Here is a 24,961-nt window from a genome sequence, read left to right as displayed (position 1 = left end):
AAAATAGAGTTGGCCCAATGTAGGACCAATCATGATAGACGAAAAAATATATTGTTGGCCCAATGGAGGGCAAACGATAAGTATAGGATACCAGTAGTTGGCCCAATGGAGGGCCAACGATAAGTGTAGGATACCAGTCGTTGGGCCAACGGTGTACCAACCGTTGGGCCAACGTTGCGCCAATTAGCAAAATGGCGTTGGGCCAACGTTGGAAATCTTCGTTGTGCCAACGAAGAGTCTGCATTTGGCCCAACGTTGGGCCAACGCTTGTCTGCTATCTGAGAATTAACAACTCATTAGTATAAGCATAAATAAGATAAAAAGATTATGTTTGTATAAATACATTTTATAACATTTATCTTAAAATTTTACGGCTAACGGTCATTTGACTTTTCTAGGTCAGCCATACGCGTTATAACTTAAAAAATGACGTCACAATTTAAGAACATAAATAGAAGTTTTAGCAAAACATTGAGTGGTACAAGAACTTAGGTAACACCGACAGAAACTTCTTAATTAGTGTAGAAAACAACAGTTTCAGTTTATCTTTCTTGAAAGATAGTTCAACCATCAGTATAACACGTAAAGATAAATTGTTTTATGATTTCCAGACAAATAAATGACGTAAATGTCTAATATCTATATGCTGAAGTGAATTTTTTCAATATGTTCGTTTCCACCAAGTTTGGCATATAATGTATGTAAATGACAATGAAAACTGATAAAGTAGGTGAAAACGGTTACATACTGGTCAAAATGCAAGAAGAATTTAAATTTTCTTTATTATTTCAAAAGCGTTGCAACGGTTTACTTCTGCACAATATTTTTGGTTATTTATATGAATATCTTGCAAAAGTCTTATGTCAATGCATTTGTATACCACTAGTCACTTTCAGAGTTCTCACTTTTTACGGATTTTTGAGAGAAATCAATTTTCGCCTAAAACGTGTGGGTTATAAGCCATTTAACCTGATATTTCGAAATTCTTCAAAAGTTGTTCAGTGTACTTTTATAGATTAAGCAAAATGATTAGATTGATAACAAAAATAAGCAAAGTTTACGTTATGGAGACGTCGTTTACGTGGGCCGCTATGCGTACCGCTTACTTAAACAAATGGCCACAAAACAGATATTATGCAAGGTAACAATTCAACGACCCCCGTACAGTGACACAAATCTTTTGTAAGTTTACAATATTCTAATAACAAGAGTGACAAACTATCAAAATATACGTCCGTCACAGCAAATAATAATCTACTAATTGAGCAAACCAGTTATCAGTTTCCCAAATTCGACCCATTCAGGGGCCATAACACCATAACAACAAAAACTATTAATCTGGTAATCAAGCATTGCTAAAATATCTTCCCTTAATTAAACTTTCTGACTTATTTTTGTGAACATTGGATTAAGTTATAAAGTGGATCTGTCGCAATTTCAAATAATTCAAGGGCCATAACCCAAAAGCAAATGGGATTATTCGACTGGTTATCAAACTTGTCCGAGATACCATGCCGATTAATACATTTTGACCAAGTATGGTGAAAACTGGATAAGAACTACTTTTGCAAGTTTTAGTAATGCAAGGACCCTAACACCACAGCCTCGGGGACAATCAAGCTCGTTATCAAACTTGGCCGAGGTATTGTGCCAATAAACATTTTAAACGATTTGAGGAATATTGGATAAGACGTGCAGCAACTTTAGTGCAGCTGATTATATAACACGCCCTGTTTCATCGGTGTATAAAAATCAGGTTCGGGGAAAGTTAGAGCGGGCGAAGTCCTCCAGTGGTAGCAATGTCTGACTATGAAAACAAGGGTTGTGAGTTCCATTCCCCACTCCTCCCAGTGGTAGCAATGTCTGACTATGAAAACAGGGGTTATGAGTTCCAGTCCCCACTCCTCCAACTAAAATTACTCACCTTGAATATATGTATCATGAATGGGTACAAGAGAGTTTAGTATAAAAATGATAAAACGGATCGAATGCCTCCAGAGAATGCTTTACAAGGATGTTTCGGACTAAATACAACGTATAATGAAGATCAGCCGGAAAAAATAAAACGATTTCTATTTATTGTTTTAGCTTAAATGTCCCATTAGAGACACAAAGTAGACATGCAGCCAGACCTTCAAAACTAGGAAGGCACTTCTAGGGAGCTTCTGAATGCTCCCCTGAAATGTTTGCGAGGGTTCCCTATTCTGCAACTTTTTAGTGAAATTTATGTTATCATTTATTAAGCAGCAGATCAACCTGAAATAAAAAAAGTCTGTGTCCGATTATTTCAATAGGGAGTGTGCAAATCTGTGTTTCACAAGGTCGTGAGTTCAATTCCTGGGCGATGCATATGTTGAAAAAAAAATGCATTGAACTCATTCACCCTCCACCTCTGTTTCATATGGAATAGTTGGCAGTTACTTGTGGAGAACAAATTAGTACTAGGACAGAATCCTGGAATATCGATTAGGTTAACTGTCCAACGGTATAAGGTGAATAATACTGCCGAAAAAATTTCTCTCAACCAAAAAAAAAAAACAATACCATCATGATCTTAAGAGTTAACTTCCACGATAAAAAGGATGTGTGGTATATAGAAAAGAATAAAAAGGTATTGCAAGCGAAGCAGCAAACATATTATTATTGAAACCTCTTTTTCTTTGAATTTGAAGCCAGATTATATATTCTTTCAAACTGACGTTGGTTAGGAGTCTGTGGGATATGACAATTATTGGAATAGTTATTACCATCTACCTCTGCAATATGTAAATGAAACAATAATAAAGTCTTCATTTCCATTCAAAGAACTGTCAATGATGTCAATGATGAGGACCAATAAATGATGTTACATGTTCTGATCATTATGCTGTTTCGCAGATGTAAATTTATACGTCTTGCCATTTTAATGCGGCACAAAAATGTGACACCTGACAATTTTTAACACGATCCTTTGAAAACACAGAACGCAACCAAGCAAAATGATAGCAGACTCGGTTTGATCGAGCCTGTTCGTGGAAATTGTGGTTCTTAAAATGTACTGTTGTATTTTTGAAGCAATAATTTTCCGTTATAGCTTCTTTTTGTTGTTTTGCGATGCATGGCTCTTTGATTGTGTTTGGGGTGCTCTGTGCTTCCGGGAAATATAACCTTTACTTTTATCTCTTTTTGCTGTATACGTGCTTTCGTTCGTGCGTTACTGCGTGCGTCCATCCGATTTGTCGCACAATAATTTTAACAATCAATGAGCTATTTATTTTACAGTCTGCAGTAATGAGAGTCAGGTGCAGTCAAGAGCCCCTCTCTCAATGTTCAAGGTCAAGAAAATAGAACTGGAATGTAGAAATAATATAAGAATTTTTAACTGGTTAAAGGTGCAGATGGAAATATCTGGCTTAAACGCGTCTCTTTATCTATTTTGTCATTACTTTTCACGATCTGTCCAAATTATTTTTATCTCTCCATTCTTCATATGCATCGTTCTTGACGTATCTTGTCTGTAACATTATAATATGAAATTAGGCGCTGCCTATCTGACGGGAAAACCTAGTCATACAGAATCTTATTTCTGCATTCATTTTTCTTTTTGATATTTTCAGTTTTGACAGTAAGCCTAACGGTGTTATGAAAATTATGAACAAAGGCAATTTTTTTTAAATGTTTGGAATAAATGAACAGGATCAAATCATTTCTTCAAATGTGTCAAGACTAGAGTGACGACGGAAAAATCGCTGGGTGCACAGAATCTAGTCCCAAAATGCACCAGAGCCCACTAGTCTAGTATATACAGTCGGCGCTATGGGCCCCAACGATCATGCCTTTGCTGTCAATTCGTTTCTCTAATACAATTTTCTGATCCGGGAATGCAAAATTTCTTTTCAGTTCATGTACACGTAACAAATAGTTTTAAAAATACACATTAATCCTGTGTAACGTCACATTTAACCTCATGGTATCAGCGCATTTAGATTATGTGGGTGCAACATCAAGTCAGACGTGACAGTATTTATACTTAATAGCAAACTTAGAAAAAATCTTTTAAAATGTATCTTTGTAAAGAGAAAATGGACATCACAATTAATAAAAAAAAACAGTGTGAATTTAGTTGCTACCTAAAAGGCAGAGTTCTCTTGATAAACCAACAGTGCCCCATAAAAATAAAAAAAGTTGTGTTATCATTAATGGCAATACCTGGTATTACAGATTCTTTTTATGAAGTTTGATGTTCTATTAAGTTATTTACACAATGTCAATTGTTTGCATTAATGATGAATGTAATATAGCTTGTTATGATTCTTAGACTACAATAAAATTAAAACTCAATTTGGCATTTTTTTATTCTATTAAAGAATATAAGATTCTTTCACTGGTTGTAGGTGCAGATGGGAATATCCGGCCTCGAGGGAAACTCTAGTTCCGGTTTTGTTTTATCAGTTGCAGCGTAATGTCATGATTTTTTTGTTTGATAAAGTAATGTTTTTTTAATCGAGAAATATACTATCAGGAACAAAGAGGAACTTTTTTATTCTGTATTATGAAATAAAATATAAATTACTACATAAATCTTCTAAAAATGTAGTTCGTTTTACGTCATTTACTGCACGAGAGTCATCTTACACCCCCGGGGTGTAAGATGGAATTTTCCAGCACTGGTAAAAATACCGGAAATCCATGTCAAATGACATCTTTTAGGACAAATTTTGCCCCACTAATTAGCTATGGTAAACCTCTTGTGTGGGAGAATGACAAACAACCATTGACATGATAAATTCTTATTTCAAATTCATTCTAAGAAGTTCTTGACCAGAATTTTATCAAGAACACAAACTCTGTTGGTCAAAACCCAATTTAGTTTACCAAACTCATAAAAGTCTTGGGCTGTGAAAGGGAGATAAGCAACACATGCTCTTCCAAGCCTTTGAATTTGAATCGCAAGTTTTGTTCAAAATTTACATTGGTAAACAATACACATTAATGATTTCTGCTCCAAAATTTGTGACAAATAAACTGGGCTTATAGCACCAAAAAAAACCGCATATGTGGGGATTCAAACTCCGGACCTCGCGCACTCAAAGCAGGGATGCTAACCACTGGACTATAATGGACTATGACATGTAACGGCATAAAATTATGTGTATATAAATAAATTTTGATACGCCAGTGTGTCTGGATTTGTTTTACATTGGCATTTTTTGTAATTACTGGCTTTTCTACATTAAAACGGGACGCTTGAATCATCAAAAAAAAAAAAAACGTTACAAAGAGAACCGAATAAGACCGATTCCATCTAATACCGCGAATTTTCAACTCGTTAGAATACAACAGAATAAGAATAATTTGTCTGCTGATGATTGTTCGTAAGAAACTTTATTTTGTCGAATGTCGTCCTGAAAATTATTCTCCGCGGCGCAGCAGTTCCGGAAATCATGGGATAGACAGGACAACCGGTGAAGGTATAGAACATATTCCCAAGTTGAACGGTATATAGGTTCACTTTGACATATAATTATACACGTACACATTATCTATAGACGGAAAAACCTCCGGTTTTCCCGTATTACCATAAAACAATGAAACTGATGTGATTGTTAAAATTAAATAATTTTACTGTATTCATTTCGTAGAAAGGCACATTTCCTCCGGCTGTCTGAATATGTTTATAAAATTACGTGCTAGTACCTCGAATACTTCGATATAGATCTACCCAGGTTCTCGGTGGAAGCCACATTAACTTCCGCAAAAGGAGGAGGATTATCAGGATACGAGTTGTATGACCCAGGGAAGTGCCTACGTCTTTAGTATCTTGAACAATGAAATGGATCCTATCGCTAGGGTGACTATGTCTCAGACTAGCTGACAAACGAAGAAGAATGTCCTTTGTTAAAACGTATAGGTAGTGAGACCAAATATCTCATACATAAATTTTCCTCTGGCTACCTTGCCTAAATGATTCGTGTACCAATGATTCTTAAATGGTTTTAATTATGAGCTCTATAATTTCAGGGATCAAAGGCTTCAAGTGTGTCTGTATAAGTACAGAGATAGGTTTCTTCTATGTTAGCATATACTATATACATGTCACACATATTTTGGAACCTAGGGCAATAATTTGAATAATTAAGACAGAAATTACAAATCTGATATCACACACCAAATATCAAGGCTCTAGCTATTATTGATTCAGAGAAGAAGATTTTTTATGTTTCTTATATAAAAGCCTATAGTAAGTACATGTCAGACACAGGGGCATGGCCATTTTTTACGTTAGGGTAATAATTTGGACATGTATAGTAGAGAGTCAAATCCTAATATCGCATGCCAAATATCAAAGCTCTAGAGAAAAAGATTTTTAAAGACTGATAGCTAAAAACCTATTTTCAACCAAAAAGACCCTTATGACCAATGAACCGGAACCATTTGGGGAATTTTGAAAGAGGGTTACCCAGAGAACATTTGAATGTGTAAAGTTTCATCAAAATCCATTCAGTGGTTTTGGAGGAGATACTGTTTAAAGAAATTGTTGATGAAAAGTAACCACGCCCTCTGGTGGCCATGTTTTGTTGATGAATCAGAAAAATTTGAACAATATTTGTAGAAGGTTACAAAAGATCCATTTTAAAATCAGACTTGCAGTTTCACACAAGAGGATTTTTAAAGTTTCCACTAAATACATATTGGGAAAAGTGAAAAAAAAAACAACAATGACATTCAGGACAGAAATGCTTCGTTTTCTCAGTAAAACTTTTTTTATTTAACTTAATTCTGATGTTTGCGCTCAGCCATCAGTATAAATGAAATGACTAGAACTAAGTGAAAATATGTATTAGTCTGGTATAATATAAATAAAAATCTTCATCGTAAATTCCGTAATATAGGCGCATCTCTTTCTAGTAGTACAATGACACAGTCGGCCGCAACGACGACTAATATGCTCCACTGAGCATTTTCTGGAGCAATGGCCATCAAGACGTGTTGTTGAGCATAGTTTATAAATGTATCTCTATGTTCATATCAATTATATGCTGCTGTACGATCCCGGATTTTTGTGAGTCTCACCTTTCTCTCATTAAGTACAACCAATTTGCTTCGAAGTATAGTTTCTCCATGTTCCAGGTTTCTAATATATCTGACAGCTTTGTTTAAGATGTCTTTTTTCGCTGCTCTTTCATTTGATTCAAGTTCTGGAATTACGTCCCTTAACTGCCTGAAAGACTCAGCCATATATTTTCTTCTCGCTCGCTCTAAAATATTATGATGGCGCAATCTCTCCTGAAGAAATAAAACAATAAGAATTGTCTTAAGGTAATCCTAAGAGGGAAAATAATCTCATTGTAAAAAGAAAATAACATCAGAAAAGATTACACAACATTCTAAGACATTGCTATTAAAGACTTTAACTGCTAAAAGTTGAAAAATCACGACATAACACACCAATAACCGTGAGCATGCGTTAATTTAGGGTACCACCCTGTATTTAGAAAGACATACATGTCGAACGTTAACTCCAAAAATATAATCTAGAGGGCCATGAAGGGCCTGTATCGCTCACCTGACTTACCGGACTAAAAATCATCAAGATTAACATTCCGACCAAGTTTCAGTAAGATATGGTCATAAATGTGGCCTCTAGAGTGTTAACTAGTTTTCCTTTAATTTGACATAGTGACCTAGGTTTTGACCTCTCATAACCAAGATTTGAACTTGGCCTAAAGATCATCAAGATTAACATTCTGACCAAGTTTCATGAAGATACAGTCACAAATGTGGCTTCTAGACTGTTAACAAGCTTTACTTTCGATTTGACCTGGTGACCTAGTTTTAAACCCCACTTGACCCAGATCTAACGTTGACCTAAAGATCATCATGATTAACATTCTGACCAAGTTTTATGAAGATACAGTCATGAATGTGGCCTCTAGAATGATAACAAGCTTTTCCTTTTATTTGACCTGGTGACCTAGTTTTTGTCCCCACCTGAGGCAGGTTTAAATGTGACCTACAAATCATCAAGATTAACATTCTGACCTAGTTTCATTAAGATACAGACATAAATGTGGCTTATAGAGTGTTAACTAGCTTTACATTTAATTTGACCTGGTGACCTACTTTTTCACCCCCACATGACCCAGATTCAAACTTGGCCTAAAAATAATCAAGATTAACATTCTGACCATGTTTCACTAAGATACAGTCATAAATTTGACCTCTAGACTGTTAACAAGCTTTACCTTTGATTTGACCGGGTGACCTAGTTTTTGACCCCACATGACCAAGATTCGGATCTGATCTAGAAGCCATCAAGACAAACAATCTGATTAAATCCCATGAGCTTCAAATTTAAAATTATGTCTCTAGATTGTTAACACGCTTTACCTTTGATTTGACCTGGTGACCTAGTCTTTGACCTCACCTGACCCAGATTAAAGATCTGACCTAAAGATCTTCAACTTAATCAAGGTTAACATTCTGACCAAGTTGCATGAAGATAAAGTCATAAATGTGGCCTCATCAGTGTTAACAAGCTTTTCCTTTGATTTGACCTGATGACCTAGTTTTTGATCCCAGATGACCCAATATCAAACTCGTTCAAGATTTTATTGAGGGTAACATTCTGACCAAGTTTCATTAAGATTGGGCCAAAATTGTCACAATGTGACCCCTAGAGTGTTAACAAGCTTTTCCTTTGATTTGACCTGGAGACTTAGTTTTTGACTCCAAATAACCCAATATCAAAGTTGTCCAAGATTTTATTAAGGGTAACAGTCTCACCAAGTTTCATTAAGATTGGGCTAAAATTGTGACCTCCAGAGTGTTAACAGTCAAATTGTTGACGACGGACGACGGACACAGGGCGATCACAAAAGCTCACCTTGAGCACTTTGTGCTCAGGTGAGCTAAAAAAGGTTTCAATATAATCTAATTATAGTAAAACAATATGACATTGTTTCAAACCCAAGGGTCCCTAGTGGTGGTGAACAATTTGCCAAGTTACATCAAAATCCCTCCATGCATGAAGATATGCTTCGGACAAAGTAATTCATGCATGTGACCTTTGGCCTCTAAGTGTGAACTTGACCTTAGACCTAGGGACATGGTTCTTGCGCATGACACTCCATCTCATGGTGGTGAACATTTGTGCAAAGTAATATTACAATCCCTTTAAGGATTGTTGAGTTATAGACTGGACAGGAAAAAAGGCCTTTTGGTTTTGACTTCCAATTGTGACTTTGACTTTGCAGCTAAGGGCCCGGGTTTTGCGCATGGCATTGTCTCATCCAGGGGAACATGTGTGTCAACTGAAATTTAAATCCTGTTTTACATTACAAAGTTATATACCGGACAGGAAAAAAATCATATTGACCTTTGATCTCAAAGTGTGACCTTTACCTTTAAGGTAGGGTTCTGGGTGTTGCGCATGAACGTCGTCTCATCATGGAGAATAATTATACTAAGTACTATTGTAATCCCTTGATGGATGACAGAGTTCTAGACAGGACAGGAAAAAAACCCTACTGGCCCTTGACCTCCAATTGTGACAATGAACTTTGAGCTAGGGGCCCGGGTGTTGCGCACGACACGTCGTCTCAACATGGGGAACATGTGTGCCAAGTAGTATTTAAATCCCTTCATGTGCACAGTCATGGACCAGACAGGAAAAAGCCCTCATTGTGACCTTGGCCTTTGAGCCAGTGGGCCGGGATTTGCGCACGACACATCATCTCATCATGGGGAACATTTGTGCCAGTGATATTAAAATCCCTTAATGAATGACAGAGTTATGGACCGGACACGAAACAGACCCTGTTCATGCAATGTTAATATTTGACTGCAAAGTGTGACCTTGAACGATGAGCTAGGGGTCTTAAAGTTGTGCATGACACATCGTCTTATTATGAAGTACATTTGGGCCAAGAAATATTAAAATCCTTTAATGGATGGCAGATTATAGACAGGCCAGGAAAAAGCCATGTTGACCTTTGACCTCCAATCTTCATGACTAAACGGTACCAAAGAAAAATAATGCACTAATGCTGTATTCAATTTAGATGCACGTGAAATACGGAACTACAGTACCAGAATTACCCCCATTCTACAATATGATCTATCATTTGTGACTGAAAAATGGACATATAGATAGACGAACAGACGAATAAACGGACAAAATAAAATGATCTGTTTATTCTACTTATGGATAGTTATCAAGATAACGAAGAGGAAGTGTCACATTCACTGTTTCTGCTTTAATTGTCCCTAACTCTGGTGTTTTTCTGTGCTTTCTAATGAACATTTATATACCTAATTGATAGTCAGTCAAAATCTGCATAAGAATAACTAAACTTTGAAAATTTCATCCTGGCAGTTCCAAAGACAGAAGCAAAAATCATGCAGAAACAAGAAACGTGGAAATTCCACACAAAAAATACAGGTTTTCAATTGCATCACGCCAACAGGTTCTTTAAAACGGTCATATTCTATTACACATATATATTTTTTATTATAATAATGACAACATTGTTATCTACTTTTACCATTTTTAGTTATCTAATGGCATTAAAATTGCCTTTTTGTCACAAAAAGAAAAGAAAAAGAAAAAAAATGGATCTCAGTGCGTGGCTCTGGGGCTGTGTTTTTGGTGCTCTGTGTTTCCGAGAAATCTACCCTTACCTATTATCTTTCGAACCGACACCCTTCCATTCCAAAGCACAAAAATCTTTTTTTTTTATTTCAAATATGACCCCATCTTTCTATTTTTAGCTACAACGACCTTGACCCTGATCCAAGTGATCTCAAATACATTCCCAACCTGTTGTGTTTGATGAAAGCTATCTACACACCAAGTATAATGACAATAAGTGTACCCAAACTAAAGATATTGAGTGGGTGTAATTTTTTCTATTTTTAGTAATAGTCACCCCAAATATCATTCAAACCTAACTTTTCAAATAAGCTTGTTGTACACAAAGTTTGGTATGTCCAAACTAAAATTATAAAGCGAAAACCACCCTTGGCCGAGGAAAGTTTATTAAACAAGAGGACCATGATGGTCCTGAATCGCTCACCTATCCCCACATGACCCAGTGTTTAACTGAGTATGACGTCGTTATTTCTATTATTTGACATAGTGACCTAGTTTTTGAGCACATGTGACCTAGATATCATCAAGATAAAAAATTCTGACCAATTTTCATGAAGATCCATTGAAAAATATGGCCTCTAGAGAGGTCACAAGGTTTTTCTATTATTTGACCTAATGACCTAGTTTTTGAAGGCACGTGACCCACTTTTAAACTTGACCTAGATATCATCAAGGTGAACATTCTCACCAATTTTCATGAAGATCTCGTGAAAAATATGGCCTCTAGAGAGGTCACAAGATTTTTCTATTTTTCGACCTACTGACCTAGTTTTTGACCGCACATGACCCAGTTATGAACCTGACCTAGATATCATCAAGCTGAACATTCTCACCAATTTTCATGAAGATCCGTTGAGAAATATGGCCTCTAGAGAGGTCACAAGGTTTTTTCTATTTTTAGACCTACTGACCTAGTTTTTGACCCCACGTGACCCAGTTTCGAACCTGACTTAGATATGATCAAGGTGAACATTCTGACCAATATTCATGAAGATCTCATGAAAAATATGGCCTCTAGAGAGGTCACAAGGTTTTTCTATTTTTAGACCTACTGACCTAGTTTTTGAACCCACGTGACCCAGTTTCGAACTTGACCTAGACATCATCAAGGTGAACATTCTGACCAATTTTCATGAAGATCTTATGAAATATATGGCCTCTAGAGAGGTCACAAGGTTTTTCTATTTTTAGACCTACTGACCTAGTTTTTAATGGCACGTGACCCAGTTTCGAACTTGACCTAGATATCATCAAGATGAACATTCTGACCAACTTTCATAAAGATCCCATGAAAAATGTGACCTCTAGAGTGGTCACAAGCAAAAGTTTACGGACGCACGGACGGACGACGGACGACGGACACCGCGCGATCACAAAAGCTCACCTTGTCACTTTGTGACAGGTGAGCTAAAAATCTAAGTCCACACAAAAATCCTTACCAGGTAGAGATAGGTCGAAATACATCTCAAATTTGGATGTAACATGCATGTTGTACTACAGAAAAGTGGTCTTCACTTTCTCTACGGTCAGTAATAAAAAAGTTACATATAAGCTATTTATAGTAACAACATAGGCTAGTAATTCTAAAACTAGGGACCTGGTTCTGGCGCATGACATTCTGTCTCATGATGGTACTTACATCAAAATCGCTCCATACATGAATAAGAAATGCTCAGGACAAAGTCATTCTTGTATGTGACCTTTGGTCTCTAAGTGTGACCTTGATCTTAGACCTAGGGACCTAGTTGCTGCATATTCTCCATACTGTCTTATATATCCATGCCCAGTGTGACCTTAAACTAGGGGCCCGAGATTCACCTCATGTCGTCTCGTTCTGGGGAGCATTTCTGTTAAATAATAATAGTATTAAAATCCCATGATGAATGGCAGTTAAAGGCCAGACACGGAAGTGCTGACGGACTGACAGAATGACGGACAGTACAATGGTCCTGGTGGACTAATAAAAATGAATGGGTTATTCAAGGATAAATTTATTTATTTTCGTTTCAGTTACATGTTACTTTTTGATATAGTTTCCTTATTAGGAAATGTTTCTATATATATGAACATTTTACGGCTCGATTGCTTGCAGCTTGATATAAAAGCCGCTGCGCACGGGCTTTACGTTATTCGAGGTCTAACGGACATAGTGACAACAAGATTACAATCCCTCCCACCCTGCATGTTTCTAACGTATGTTATAACAAAACACTATTCACTCTGTGTTAGTTTTCTAGTGTCTAACTTTTTTTTATATATTTCAGATAGTAACGATTTTCTGTCGTTATCCGCCGATTGACAATGTAAAAATTCAGAAAGTTTTCTGTATTCGTGGATGTGAGATGTTGGTTCAAAAGACAGTTAATATTGCAACACTAGTGTTCTTTAGTTGCAACCAGTGTTTTCTTTATCGATGTTATAAGTCCTTAGACACTCTAATAAGCCATATTATAAAATGGCAATCATTTTTTTTTTGTTTGGAACCAGGGTGTGTTTGAGTATGAATGAAAAATGAAATAAAACTATGCCTGTTTCACCACTCTTATTCAGTCGTTTGTTTTATTTATTTTACCGTTTACTATAAATGGTAAAAGATTAAATTAAATAATTTATATTTGGCTGAATAAAATGAAAGAAAATATAACTGAAAATATTTACCTCGGTAGATAGTACAGTATCGGAGGCAATAGTTGTAGCAGCTTTTTCACCTAGATTTTTAATCAACATTCGCGTTGAAGGTTTATCTGTTGAGGCCCTGGAAGACGATATAGTCTGTAAAGAACTAACAGCCCGTTCCGTTATTATTCCTTGAAAAGCAGATATCGAAGCACGTTTTTCCTTGTTTTGTGTACTTGTGCGGACTGCATTGCATAGACTTCGTGTACTTGTGCGGACTGTACTGCATGGACTTCGTGTACTTGTGCGGACTGTACTGCATGGACTTCGTGTACTTGTGCGGACTGTACTGCATGGACTTCGTGTACTTGTGCGGACTGTACTGCATGGACTTCGTGTACTTGTGCGGACTGTACTACATGGACTTCGTGTACTTGTGCGGACTGCACTGCATGGACTTGAGTATGGATGATCAAAAGCAATAATCTCCGGATCGACTATGAACACAGGACCATCCCAATCATTTTCAACATCAACCTCGCTATCACTAGACTCAATATTCCTCTCTGTTTTTATTATGCTCACATCATTTTCTACATCCATTTCAATAATTTCTGTTTTAACCACTGGCTTTATTGCAATACCAACATTATTTTCAGGTAATGTTTCGTTATGCCTTGGTACAATACGAATAAACGTATCAATAATTTCTTCACTTTTCACCTGATCAAATGAACAGTTTTTTATTGAGGTAGTCGAACTTAAGAAATCAAAATCATTTTCGATTGTTTCTTTAAAATATTCATCAATCGGTTCCGACTTTATAACGGCACTTACCCATGGTTTTGCTGTGGTCTCGTTTGACTCTATTGTGGACAAACCAAGCGCACTTTTAGTGAAATTGTAAGTATTATTTTGAAAGGCTTCATCATTTACAAATTCAAGTTTGATATTTTCGGACAAAGCAAGACCATGATTTAAAATTCCGTTTGACATATCATTATAACTAAATCTAGGTAGGCTAGAGCTATAATGATCTCCATTAAATTCCACCTGACTCCTCTTCAGGCGTTTCCGTTTTGGAAAACAACCTATGTTTACAGTAGGCCTTCCTTTCTTATCGTACTTAGAAACTTTCTTCTTCACCCAACTTTGAGACTTTGGTTTATTTATGAATTTATAATCAAACAATACAAACTCATCTGAATTATAGATGCAGTTTGCGCGTCTCCTCCGTGGAGATGATCTAAACTTGTTTGGTTTTATCTGAACCCTATCCTCCACGGTGGTATTCACAGTGGATAATGTTTTTGTAATTAAGTGATCACATCTAACCAGTCTGACATAAGGATTTAGAAGTTTGTTATCTCTACACTCTGTTGGAGTGACCGATGGTAAATTAACCTCAATTTCTTCGTAATCCGAGTCGGACGGACAAGAGCTGAGATCAGATAATTCAGTATCATCTGAATCTAAGTCGTTGCATTCTACAATAATCTCCTCCTGCCCGCATGTTATAACCATTCGTCTCTTTTGTTCATCCATATCTTTTGTCTTCTTTTCACCAATTCTAAAACAAGAACATAACAATAAAAGCGACATCGATATTTTAATAATAGATAAACTTTTAAACTTTACAGATTTTATTGATATATCTGGAGGTATCTGTGACACTGAACTGTGACCTTCTGATCCCAAAGGCAACAAGTATCATCTACTGAATACTGCAAACATCCTAAGTCTGACTTATACTGTTGGCCAAGACTTTCATTGTTACTGAGCTGAAACCATTTTCAGCTAATTTACAAAACAAGATGAGCCATCTAAGGCCTGCAGACTGATTGCAACAAAAAACAGGTATTGACTACTCAGTGTTACATGTGAAGAAGTCCAAAATGTAGTTCCATGTTGTTGGTGAAATCTGGTATAAAGAGTCATATAAGGATGTGACAGTTATATTTCTGGCTTAGTTTTATTGCTTATTGTACTGAGAAAAGATCTAAACCATTTTCATTGTGAATTTCCAGATATAAGTTTTATTCTTTGAGAAAATGTCTACATACGCGTAATTGCTAAACGGCTAATTTCATGGGAGCATTTTTAGAGGGTGATGTTTCTCAGAACAGATTATTTTTCTTATATGTAACATAACATGTCAATATTTTTCTATTTTAGATAAGAAGACATGACATAATAAATGACCATATATGTTTTTCGTATCAATGAAATGCTCTAAAGTACTGAAAATGAGGTCTGAATATTTCATTGTATATATGAAATAAAGAAGGAACTGAATTGGTAGAATGTAACCTGTGACTAAAAACAGATTATTACAGACTCCGGTATATACCGGATTCAAGCGATTTGAATTACTAGGCTAAGTATCTTTAATATGGTGGCATATTTCTGCCACGAGATAGCTAGGTCACAGTAGCTATCGCAATAATTAAAAGAATTATCGTGATAAAGCGGGGTTTTCTGAAAAGATTATCTCAATTATGGTGGCATATTTCTGGCACAAGATACCGGTAGCTAGGTAGATATCGCGATAATTAAAAGATAGGCAGTGATAAAGCGAAATATTCTGAAAAGATTATCTCAGTAGGCGAAAATTTTCTACAAATATTATTGTGGTAATTTACACTATTATCTCGATACTTTTTGCGTAAGTGCCCACAACTGCCATTTATTAGCTAGAAAAGAAATCTTGATAGAGCTATTTTGAACTTTTCTGAAAAGATTCCTGGAAACATTTTTGACCATAGATCTATATCTCGATTTTTTTTTCTTTTTTTTTTTTTGCATTTAGTGCCAAGAACTGCCATTTTGATATCTATAAATAGCACCCTACTGAATCGATGGAACACTTGTGAACCCCTGTAATTTAACATTGAACTTACCACCATCGTGCAGTAGATACTGTAGACTGCGAACTTAAAAGTCTGGCGTCAATAACTGATTGACATCACCGTGTTCTATTTATAACTATCTAGCAACTGTGACGTTGCAGTAACGGAATTTTGCGCTTAAAAGTTTTCAGAATACTATGGTGGCATATTTCTGCCACGAGATAGCTAGTAACTATCACGATAATAATGTAAACTTTCCAGGAAATGTGAGTTTTTTTCTGAAAAAAAAAAGGAATATCCGCAATAAATAATATTTTGTGAAAATATTTTAGCGCAAAATTTCGCGTTAATGCTCGAAACTGCCAAGAGATGCTTGTAGCTATCACGATAATATTCTAAACTTTCAAGAAAGTTGTGCAATTTTCTGAAAATATTATCGCAATTATTTATTTTTTCCTGATATTTTTATTGTTTTCTGAAAACTTTTAAGCGCAAATTTCCCTTACTGCAACGTCACAGCTGCAAGTTAGCTATGAATAGAACACGATGATGCCAATTAGTTATACAGTATACAGTATCCATGATATGGCGGTAAGTTCACTGTTAAATTAGAGGAGTTCAACAGAGTTCCATCGATTCACCATGCTCCATGTCCACAAACATTTTTCTGTCTCGGCTAAGTTTTAGACTGAAATTTTGATATAGCAAATTTTACTAGAACTTCAAGATTAAATTCCAGTTAAGACTGAACGTTATTGCTGAATAGTGACCTGAAAAGAGTTATTAATTTAATATTTTAAATATACAGCTACAACCCCATGTGGTTCAGGACACAACTTCTTTGTCAAAAGAATTAGAACCACAAATGTACTGCAATCGATTAAATAACTTTTCATTTTTAATATGAAATAAGGCACTGCCTCAATCAGGAATCGATCCGACTTCAGCTCATCCCATAACATTTGAAAAGAACTGTCTTATGACGACCCGGACCGAAGAAAACAATAAGTATCTAATTCGGTATTTCGCATGTTACCGTAGCGGGATCGATCCCGATTTTCGTCGCTTCGCGCAGGATCAGTTCCCTATCAATTCAAAGGTAGACGCTTATTAGGCACGAGGAAAAAGCGTATTCTTCCAAAAAAAATCCGAAGTCAGACGCTCTGTGCACGTGCCGGAAGTACACATTTTTAAATTCGATAGTATATATCTCATTCGGTATATCGCATGTTACCGTAGAGGGATCGATCCCGATTTTCATCGCTTCGCGACGAAAATCGGTAGGATCGATAACACAACAGAACATTCACGTTTTCACATTTAAGTACTAATTAAACTCAACAGAACTATTTCTATTAAAGGTTTGTTTCATTTTTATAGAGATTGGGTAAAGTGTGCTGAAATATCCATGTACAGTGTGGAAAGTAACTGCGATTTAAAACAATACAAATTGCGTCTAAAATCTCGAATCAAAGAGGAAATCAGACGTTGTGAGGTTACGTGCACAACTGGCACTGCTACAAGGACTTCAGGCAAATGTTTTATAAATAAGTTTGCTTCTATGGTTCTAAAAAAACCCTTTTGTTAAAATGATAAAATCTTCGTGTGTATATGTCTTTGACAGGCAGTTTCTAGTTAATACGGATCACAAGTTCGCAATTTCCCATGCATACATCTTGTAGCTACGTGTGAAGACTATGTCAGCTTAATATCATAAAAAAAGAACGTTTCTACCCAATTTAAGTTGAATTTTGCAACTTTTGACATGATAAAACGTAACAGATCTACCTTGGGAAAAAAGAAACTGAAATAGAATCTACAGCTAACAAAAATATTTTCGGTGCTCAAGAAAGCTACTCTGTGCAATTTCAGGAACTTCACTCAAACTGTTACAAAATGTACACAATCAAGACATTTATCGTAATCAAACGATTCTTTACTCTTGATCAAACCCTAGTACAGCCCCTTTGGTATGATAGTTCATTTAACTGCTGTAAAACTGACAAAATCAAAATACAGTTACCCGTTATAGAAGATTAGACTATGATGTAATTTGCCCCTGTCGATAAGAGTGGAGCTTTCCCTTTCCCAAGAATACACAATGGTTTATATATCTCGTTCTAACGCTTTTCAATACTCTTAAATGTTACAGCTTTAAATGCCTCGTGACATTGTTACAAATGGCGTGAAGCTACGGATGGGAGGCAACTTCTCTATCAAAAGTTACTTCCGCACCGTTCTGCTGTACGTTGAATCCGATAAAATATTTCAAGTTCAGGCAAAACGAAATGTCTAAAAAGCTAATAAGACGACTTGCCTAGTACTTAGCAGATAAAGATACAGAACAAATGCAAAGATAATGTTAATATGTTACAAATACGGAAATTGATAATAGACATTTTAATGGGCTGTTTAGGTCACGACTAATTTTTGTAAAAGTACTGATAAATAACATAGCATTATGACGTATTTTTCATGTCGAAAAGTGAAGATGTTTTTTTTTTAGAAAGATAACCAAGGTTTTGGTGACGTATAACGTTAAAATTAAAACGTACTCATGTGAAACCATCTTTGACAAACAGTACCTAGTAGACTACAGACGGATCACAAATAAGCTACTTGCCTTACATATTGTACTTATGTGTGAAGACTGGAAGTTTTAATATCATAAAAACACCATTTCTGTCCAACTAAAGTTACATTTTGCAATTTCATGTATGATAAAAGGGTAATGCCTTGGAAAATAGAAAAGCAAATGCAATTATAACCACTGCTCCAAAAAGCCACAACTTCAGGAACTTCATTCCAACTGTTAGAAAAAGAACACAACCGGGACATTTATCGTTATCACACGGCACTTTACTCTGGATCAAACCCTATAACCTTTGGCGAGTAGATCTAATTATTAAATTGGAGTAAAACTGACAAAATAGAAATACTGTTACCCGTTGTAAACATCCGAGAAGATTATGATGTTTGCCTTTATCGGTAAGAGTTGACCTAGAATAAACAATGGTTTTATATATCTCGTTCTAACGCTTCACAATACTTTTAAATGTTACAGTTTTAAATGCCTCGTGACATTGTTACAAATGGCGTGTAGCTAAGGATGGGAGACAACTTCTCCAGTAGAAGTTACTTTCGCACTGTTCTGTTGTATAAAATATTCCGAGTTCAGGCAAAACGAAATGTCTAAATTCTTAGTTCTTAGGAAATAAAGATAACAGAACAAGTTCAAAGATAATCTAAATATGTCATTAAAAATGAAAAATAAACTAGAAATTGAAAGTTATTTATTTTGAGTGAAATACGTTAAAACAAACGCAAACAGGAACCGATAAAATCCAAATGTCAAATTTCAATGCATCCCGACAGTATCCGCTTGCCTTCTAGTCACTTCCTAACTGTAGGAAATACACAAAATTTATATAATACTTTTCTAATTAACAATACCCGGTAGTGTAACAGCCGTTGGCTTTTAATTCATGGTGAATGTGCTACAAATGGTGTATGATATTATCGGGGCGTAACTCTATAAGGTCACGCCTATTTTATTTAATTTTTTATTCTATATGCCGTCTAATTATGGGGAACATTTGTGCCAAGTAATATCAAAATCCGTTGAGGAATGACAGAGTTACGGACTTGGCACGAAATTGCGGACTGACGGAATGACGGATACAATAGCGATAACGAAATATAGAATAAAAATAATGACTTTTACCATAAGAATATCGAACATACAGTAAGAATAACGACACATAGAATAACAATGGTAAGACTTAGAATATGAATGACACGACATTGAATAACACTAAAGATACAATAACAATAACGAAATATAAAAGGACAATAATGACTTTTACCATAAGAATATCGAACATACAATAAAAATAACGACATAATACAGTACCAATAGCAAAATTCAGAATATGAATGACACGACACTGAATAACAATAACAGACATACAATAATAATAAAATAGATTATATAATTAAGCAACGTCTGACATGCCATAGTTACAGGCATCAAGCATTTTTGGGTACTAGTATCTGTTTCATTAAAAGTGATATAATTCAAGAATGGGTCTATTTATTAAAAAAAAACTGTGATACACCTTTTTGAACAAGCTTCAAAGGGACAGCCGTTTTTTATGCAATTTCCTTTATAAACAAAGGAATTGAATCACATCAAACATTTCACCAAGTTGTGAATTTCTGTTCTGAGAAAAGAAGAAAATGTAGTATATGAAATAAATCCATAGGCCCCACCTTCATCAAAGCATGAACTTCCCTTGTTTTTCTGCCAACGAATCAGACTACTTGTAATTCATTTTTCCATTCCATGTATTAATAAGTCGACAATTTGAACATATTGATACTTATTCACAATTAATAAGACCTCTCCACCGAGACAGCCAGGCAAAATCGGTTATTTACCTTGTGAAAATCACCCATATAATTTCGGTTACATCAAAGCAATATATAACTCCAAATAACGCTCCCTCTAGAATTATAATTCATGAAATCAAATGCTAAGCATTACAATAGCCTAGCTGTTCTTTTCAGAAGGGTGTTATTGTAAACACGTGTCAATTAAATTATCCTGGAATTTCATCAAATAAGGGTTTTATATTTGAACTTTTAAATTCATTTTTTGGCATCTGATAGAGGAACGTATGGTGAATTCATATGAAATAAAATAAAAATTGTCCAAAAAAGTTCAATTCACCCCTTAAGAGTACCCTTAAATAGCAGCGTTTATTACCGGCGCCGAAAATAATACGTCATCTAAAATTAGTATTTTAGTATGTTCATTACTGTAGTTCATTATTTTATACTGACTGTTAATTAAAAGTCTTGCATTAGTTATATAGTTCGGACAGGTAAAAAACCCACACATATCGGCTCATTTTATTTCTTTCTATATTTTGTCCTGATTAACATTCGAGTTGCCATAAGTACCAAAGGTGGCAGCAACGTACCTAGGATACAGTATGGGTCCTTGAGCCATACACACTTAAATATATTACAATTATAACGTTTTCTTAGAAAAAAAAATGCAAAATGTCATTTTGAATTTTTTTGGCTCGTGACAATGAGCCACTCTAATAGCTCATAATGACTTTTTTGGCATTTTTCTAAACATTATAATTGTAATATATTTAAGTGTATCTGGCTCATGGACCCATACTGTATCCTAGGTACGTTACTGCCACCTGTTTTAAGTACTTATATTTTTCAAAGACAATATCATTATGACGTATTTGTCATGCACCATTTTCTCGTAAAAAGTTTGAAGAAGTGTTTTAGAAGTATTACGAAGGTTTGGGTGACGTATAACGCTATGACGTTTTATTCGTTAAAACTATCAAAGGTTTTTGATTTTTTCTTATACTTGGAAAGTAACTCTCACCGTAAGCCGAACTTGAAAATTCCTTCATTGTCTTAAACTAAATTAGACCTGTCGGACAGAAATAACAAAAGAACAGCCTATACATTTTTGGAAAGGTCAATTAAATCTTTAAACAGATTTAAAAAACTGAAGTTTGAAATTACAAAATATATATGTCACTACAGGAATAAAATGTCTCACTAACCATCAATTTTTGAGAAGTTTTATACACTACACTATTCCCTGTTAGACGGAGAAAAACGGCGATTATGCCATGGGATTATAATTGTCCTCTGTCATCGCATAGTTAAAGGCATAAAATTAACTTGAAGACCGACATCAAAATTCTGTGCAAGCAAGGAATACGGTATCACGCTAAAGAACCAGGGAGGCTTCCCCCACTAACATTAACAATCTTCTGGAGGACTCGCCCATAAGAGTTACCGATGGTTAGGGCCTACATATAAACAAAAAAGCCTTGTAAAAAATCATGACCGACAAGACTATTAAGGATTTTATAGGACTGCTTGCAGACAGGGTTGGGAAAACACCTGCCTTACTCAGGCAGATATGTTAGAAAATTTGGGGACATCCGTGGCCGAATGGTTAAGGTCGCCGACTTTGAATCACTTGCCCCTCATCGATGTGGGTTCGAGCCTCACTCGGGGTGTTGCATTCTTCATGAGAGGAAGCCATCCATGTGAGGAAGCCATCCAGCTGGCTTATGGAATGTCGGTGGTTCTACCCAAGTGCCCGCTCGTGATGAAATAATGCATGGAGGAGCATCTGGGAGTCTCCCTCCACCATCAAAGCTGGAAAGTCGCCATATGGCCTATATAACTGTATCGGTGCTACGTTAAACCAAACAAAATAACATAAATAAATAAATGTTAGAAAATTTCTTTTGCCTGGTGTTATTATCAAAGATATTGTAAACTGAATATCGCTCATACACCCTGACATTTTAATATGACGTCAAATTATGGCAACAATATGCGCGCGTGTAGCTAACTTAAAGGCGATCTCCTACATGGACAACCTTGTCTTCCCGCGAGGTAGACTCTCTAGTGATCTACCTGTTCGTAGTCGTAAGGCCTTAGATCAGTTATATTTGTTTAGAGGTTTAACGGTTAGCCCCATATCTTAAGTAACACAAAAAATAAAAAGAAATGGGTTGTTCCACATGAAAATTGATCAACAGATACATGAATAGTCTACACAGCAATAGCCAGTTCGCTGATATATACAAGCTGAATTCCGGAAAAGGTGCCAGATTTTCAGACAGACCAAACTCACAATTTCCAAAGAACCGTTTCATATCTTCGTTTTGATACATTTGTAATGTCTCTGTGATGAAATTTCACATAACTTTTGTGGAACGAAGTTTTCAGCAATTGTTTATTTTTATTTCTTTACAAATGGCGTTAATTTTTAAAGGGACAGCTTTTTGAGAATATTCCAAGTACCCAGTCGTACAGTTCAGGTAGATTGTTTGTAAAGAAGTTGTTTGTTTGCCAAATATTTCTGTGTTTTAATGATATACTTAGTACTCCTAAACCTTAAGGCTCTTACAACAAATGTACAGATTTATATACTTTCTACATACAGATCAAGCTTGTAATGAAGATACAGACACCTGAAAATGTTAGGGAATGAAGTTTTACCATCAACAACTTTACTCCTCAACGTCATAGGAGATTCTGGCAAACCTTATTATAAGCCACGTAGAAAGGGTACATCACCATCAAGGTAAGTGTAGAAGTTAATGTAATCTGTCATATATTTTTGCACTAACTTGATATCATTGCAGTCTGAAATTGTGAAGGACCGTCAGAGGAGGTAACCAGAGGCACATATTAGAACTATTATAGATCCATAATTAGTGGATACTCAAGACATGTATAAAAACAGAAGTAATGCTGTCTGCATGGTTAAGCCTCATTCAACTTAAACTCTAAGGCTTATTATATCGGAAGTCATAGGGAACGTTTAATATATTGTCAAGACAAGTTAAAGACAGCGATAGTCTTTAGTTGAAGTTGTTCTTAAAAGTGTTCCAAGTTAAATTAGTTATTGTGGAACTTTTGCTATAATACCGGTCTTTAATAAAAAAAAACTTTATTACAGCAACTACAGTCAGACATGGAATTTGCGAGAGCAGCTGTATGATTAATAGCCAGTCCATTGAAACACCACAATTCTCCAAAAGCACTGTTGAGTATGTCTTTAAACTGAAGAGCATACCTATTAATTATATCAATTAGCCAGTCTTTCAAACTAAACTACATAGGCTGTTCAACATGCTAGACGAAATTCCAACAAGCTCACTTACAAGCCTTAGTCTTATTCTCATTCAGTTGCAACTGTATTTTTACTCTATTTTATGCTAAAAGGCACATTTTGTGACTAGACATATTTATACTTGCTTTTTATAAGATGTTTTACCAACATATTTGTTGTACTGGGTTTATTTTTAGTGCGATTTCATTATGGTGTATTTCCATAGACCCACTGATATTCAACAACCAGCTATGCATAGATTTACTTTCACCGGCTATACACAAATTAATATCACGGAGTCCAACATGCTCTCTGTCCAGCTTATTTTGCGAATCGATAGCTGTATATAAAGGTCTGTGCCTGGAGACATGTACCACAACATACTGTATTAGATTTGGTCACAGTTGGGGATTAAACAGTGTATGCAAGTAAACACTTACTGTCCTATTTTTGATTATTGTTTTCTCATAAAATTGTCAAATGTTTTAATTAACATAGTAGAAAGTATTACTGACTCTGTAGTTTTTATTACCTCACTCTATGGCTTTAACAGTATTATACTGCAATAGTATAGCAATGCTCTTTTATGCATAACTTCTATTTGGAATGCTCCTTTATCTGTTTTAATATAAAAATTAGTCTTATGGAACAATAAATGAAAAATATGTAGGCACCACAATGTTTGGCAAAACAATTTCAGTATGTTGCATCACTATCATTTGCAATAATAAGACAATATTTTTTCTCTGAGATATAAATACACATTTAATCCTGTATCAATTTTATATTACATTCATAAACAATAAAGACACATTTGGCAGTGATTCATTAGCACATATTTCTTGTATTAAGAAATCTATACTGACATTCCATTTTTCTACAATGGTTTACCACATTTACAAATTCATCTATAATTCAAACTTGTATCTTTCAATACAAAATCTCACACCATTTACTCCTACAGTAAATGAAAAAGAAGACCATCATGGCCCTAAATCGTCCACCTGAGTTTCACAGCTGAAACAAGTAATAATTTTTAAGAGGGTCATTCAAGAAACATCCACATCAAATTACTTTAAAAAACTGGCGATTCAGAGAATATTTTCAAAACTTTTCATGAAGCCATAAATGGAAATATTTTTGGAAATAATTCAGAGTGGCTTGAACAACTATGGTAGAGGTTACCCA

The 24,961-nt window shown here is 35.4% G+C and overlaps 1 protein-coding gene across 1 annotated transcript; it reads right to left on the bottom strand.

Annotated features, from left to right (window-relative positions):
• Window positions 1–6,761: 6,761 nt before the first annotated feature.
• On the bottom strand, window positions 6,762–19,181 carry LOC123564019 (uncharacterized). The gene is made up of 3 exons (XM_053536684.1): window positions 19,044–19,181; window positions 13,292–14,819; window positions 6,762–7,266 (listed from the first exon to the last, which is right to left on the bottom strand). The coding sequence occupies exons 2-3, from the start codon at window positions 14,792–14,794 to the stop codon at window positions 7,009–7,011; spliced, it is 1,761 nt and encodes a 586-aa protein (XP_053392659.1). The 5' UTR covers window positions 14,795–14,819; window positions 19,044–19,181; the 3' UTR covers window positions 6,762–7,008.
• Window positions 19,182–24,961: the final 5,780 nt, after the last annotated feature.

This window comes from Mercenaria mercenaria, chromosome 2 (genome assembly GCF_021730395.1).
Source record: "Mercenaria mercenaria strain notata chromosome 2, MADL_Memer_1, whole genome shotgun sequence".
Classification (NCBI taxonomy): domain Eukaryota; kingdom Metazoa; phylum Mollusca; class Bivalvia; order Venerida; family Veneridae; genus Mercenaria; species Mercenaria mercenaria.
Note: the sequence above shows the minus strand (reverse complement) of the source record. Positions and strands in the feature narration are given on the sequence as shown.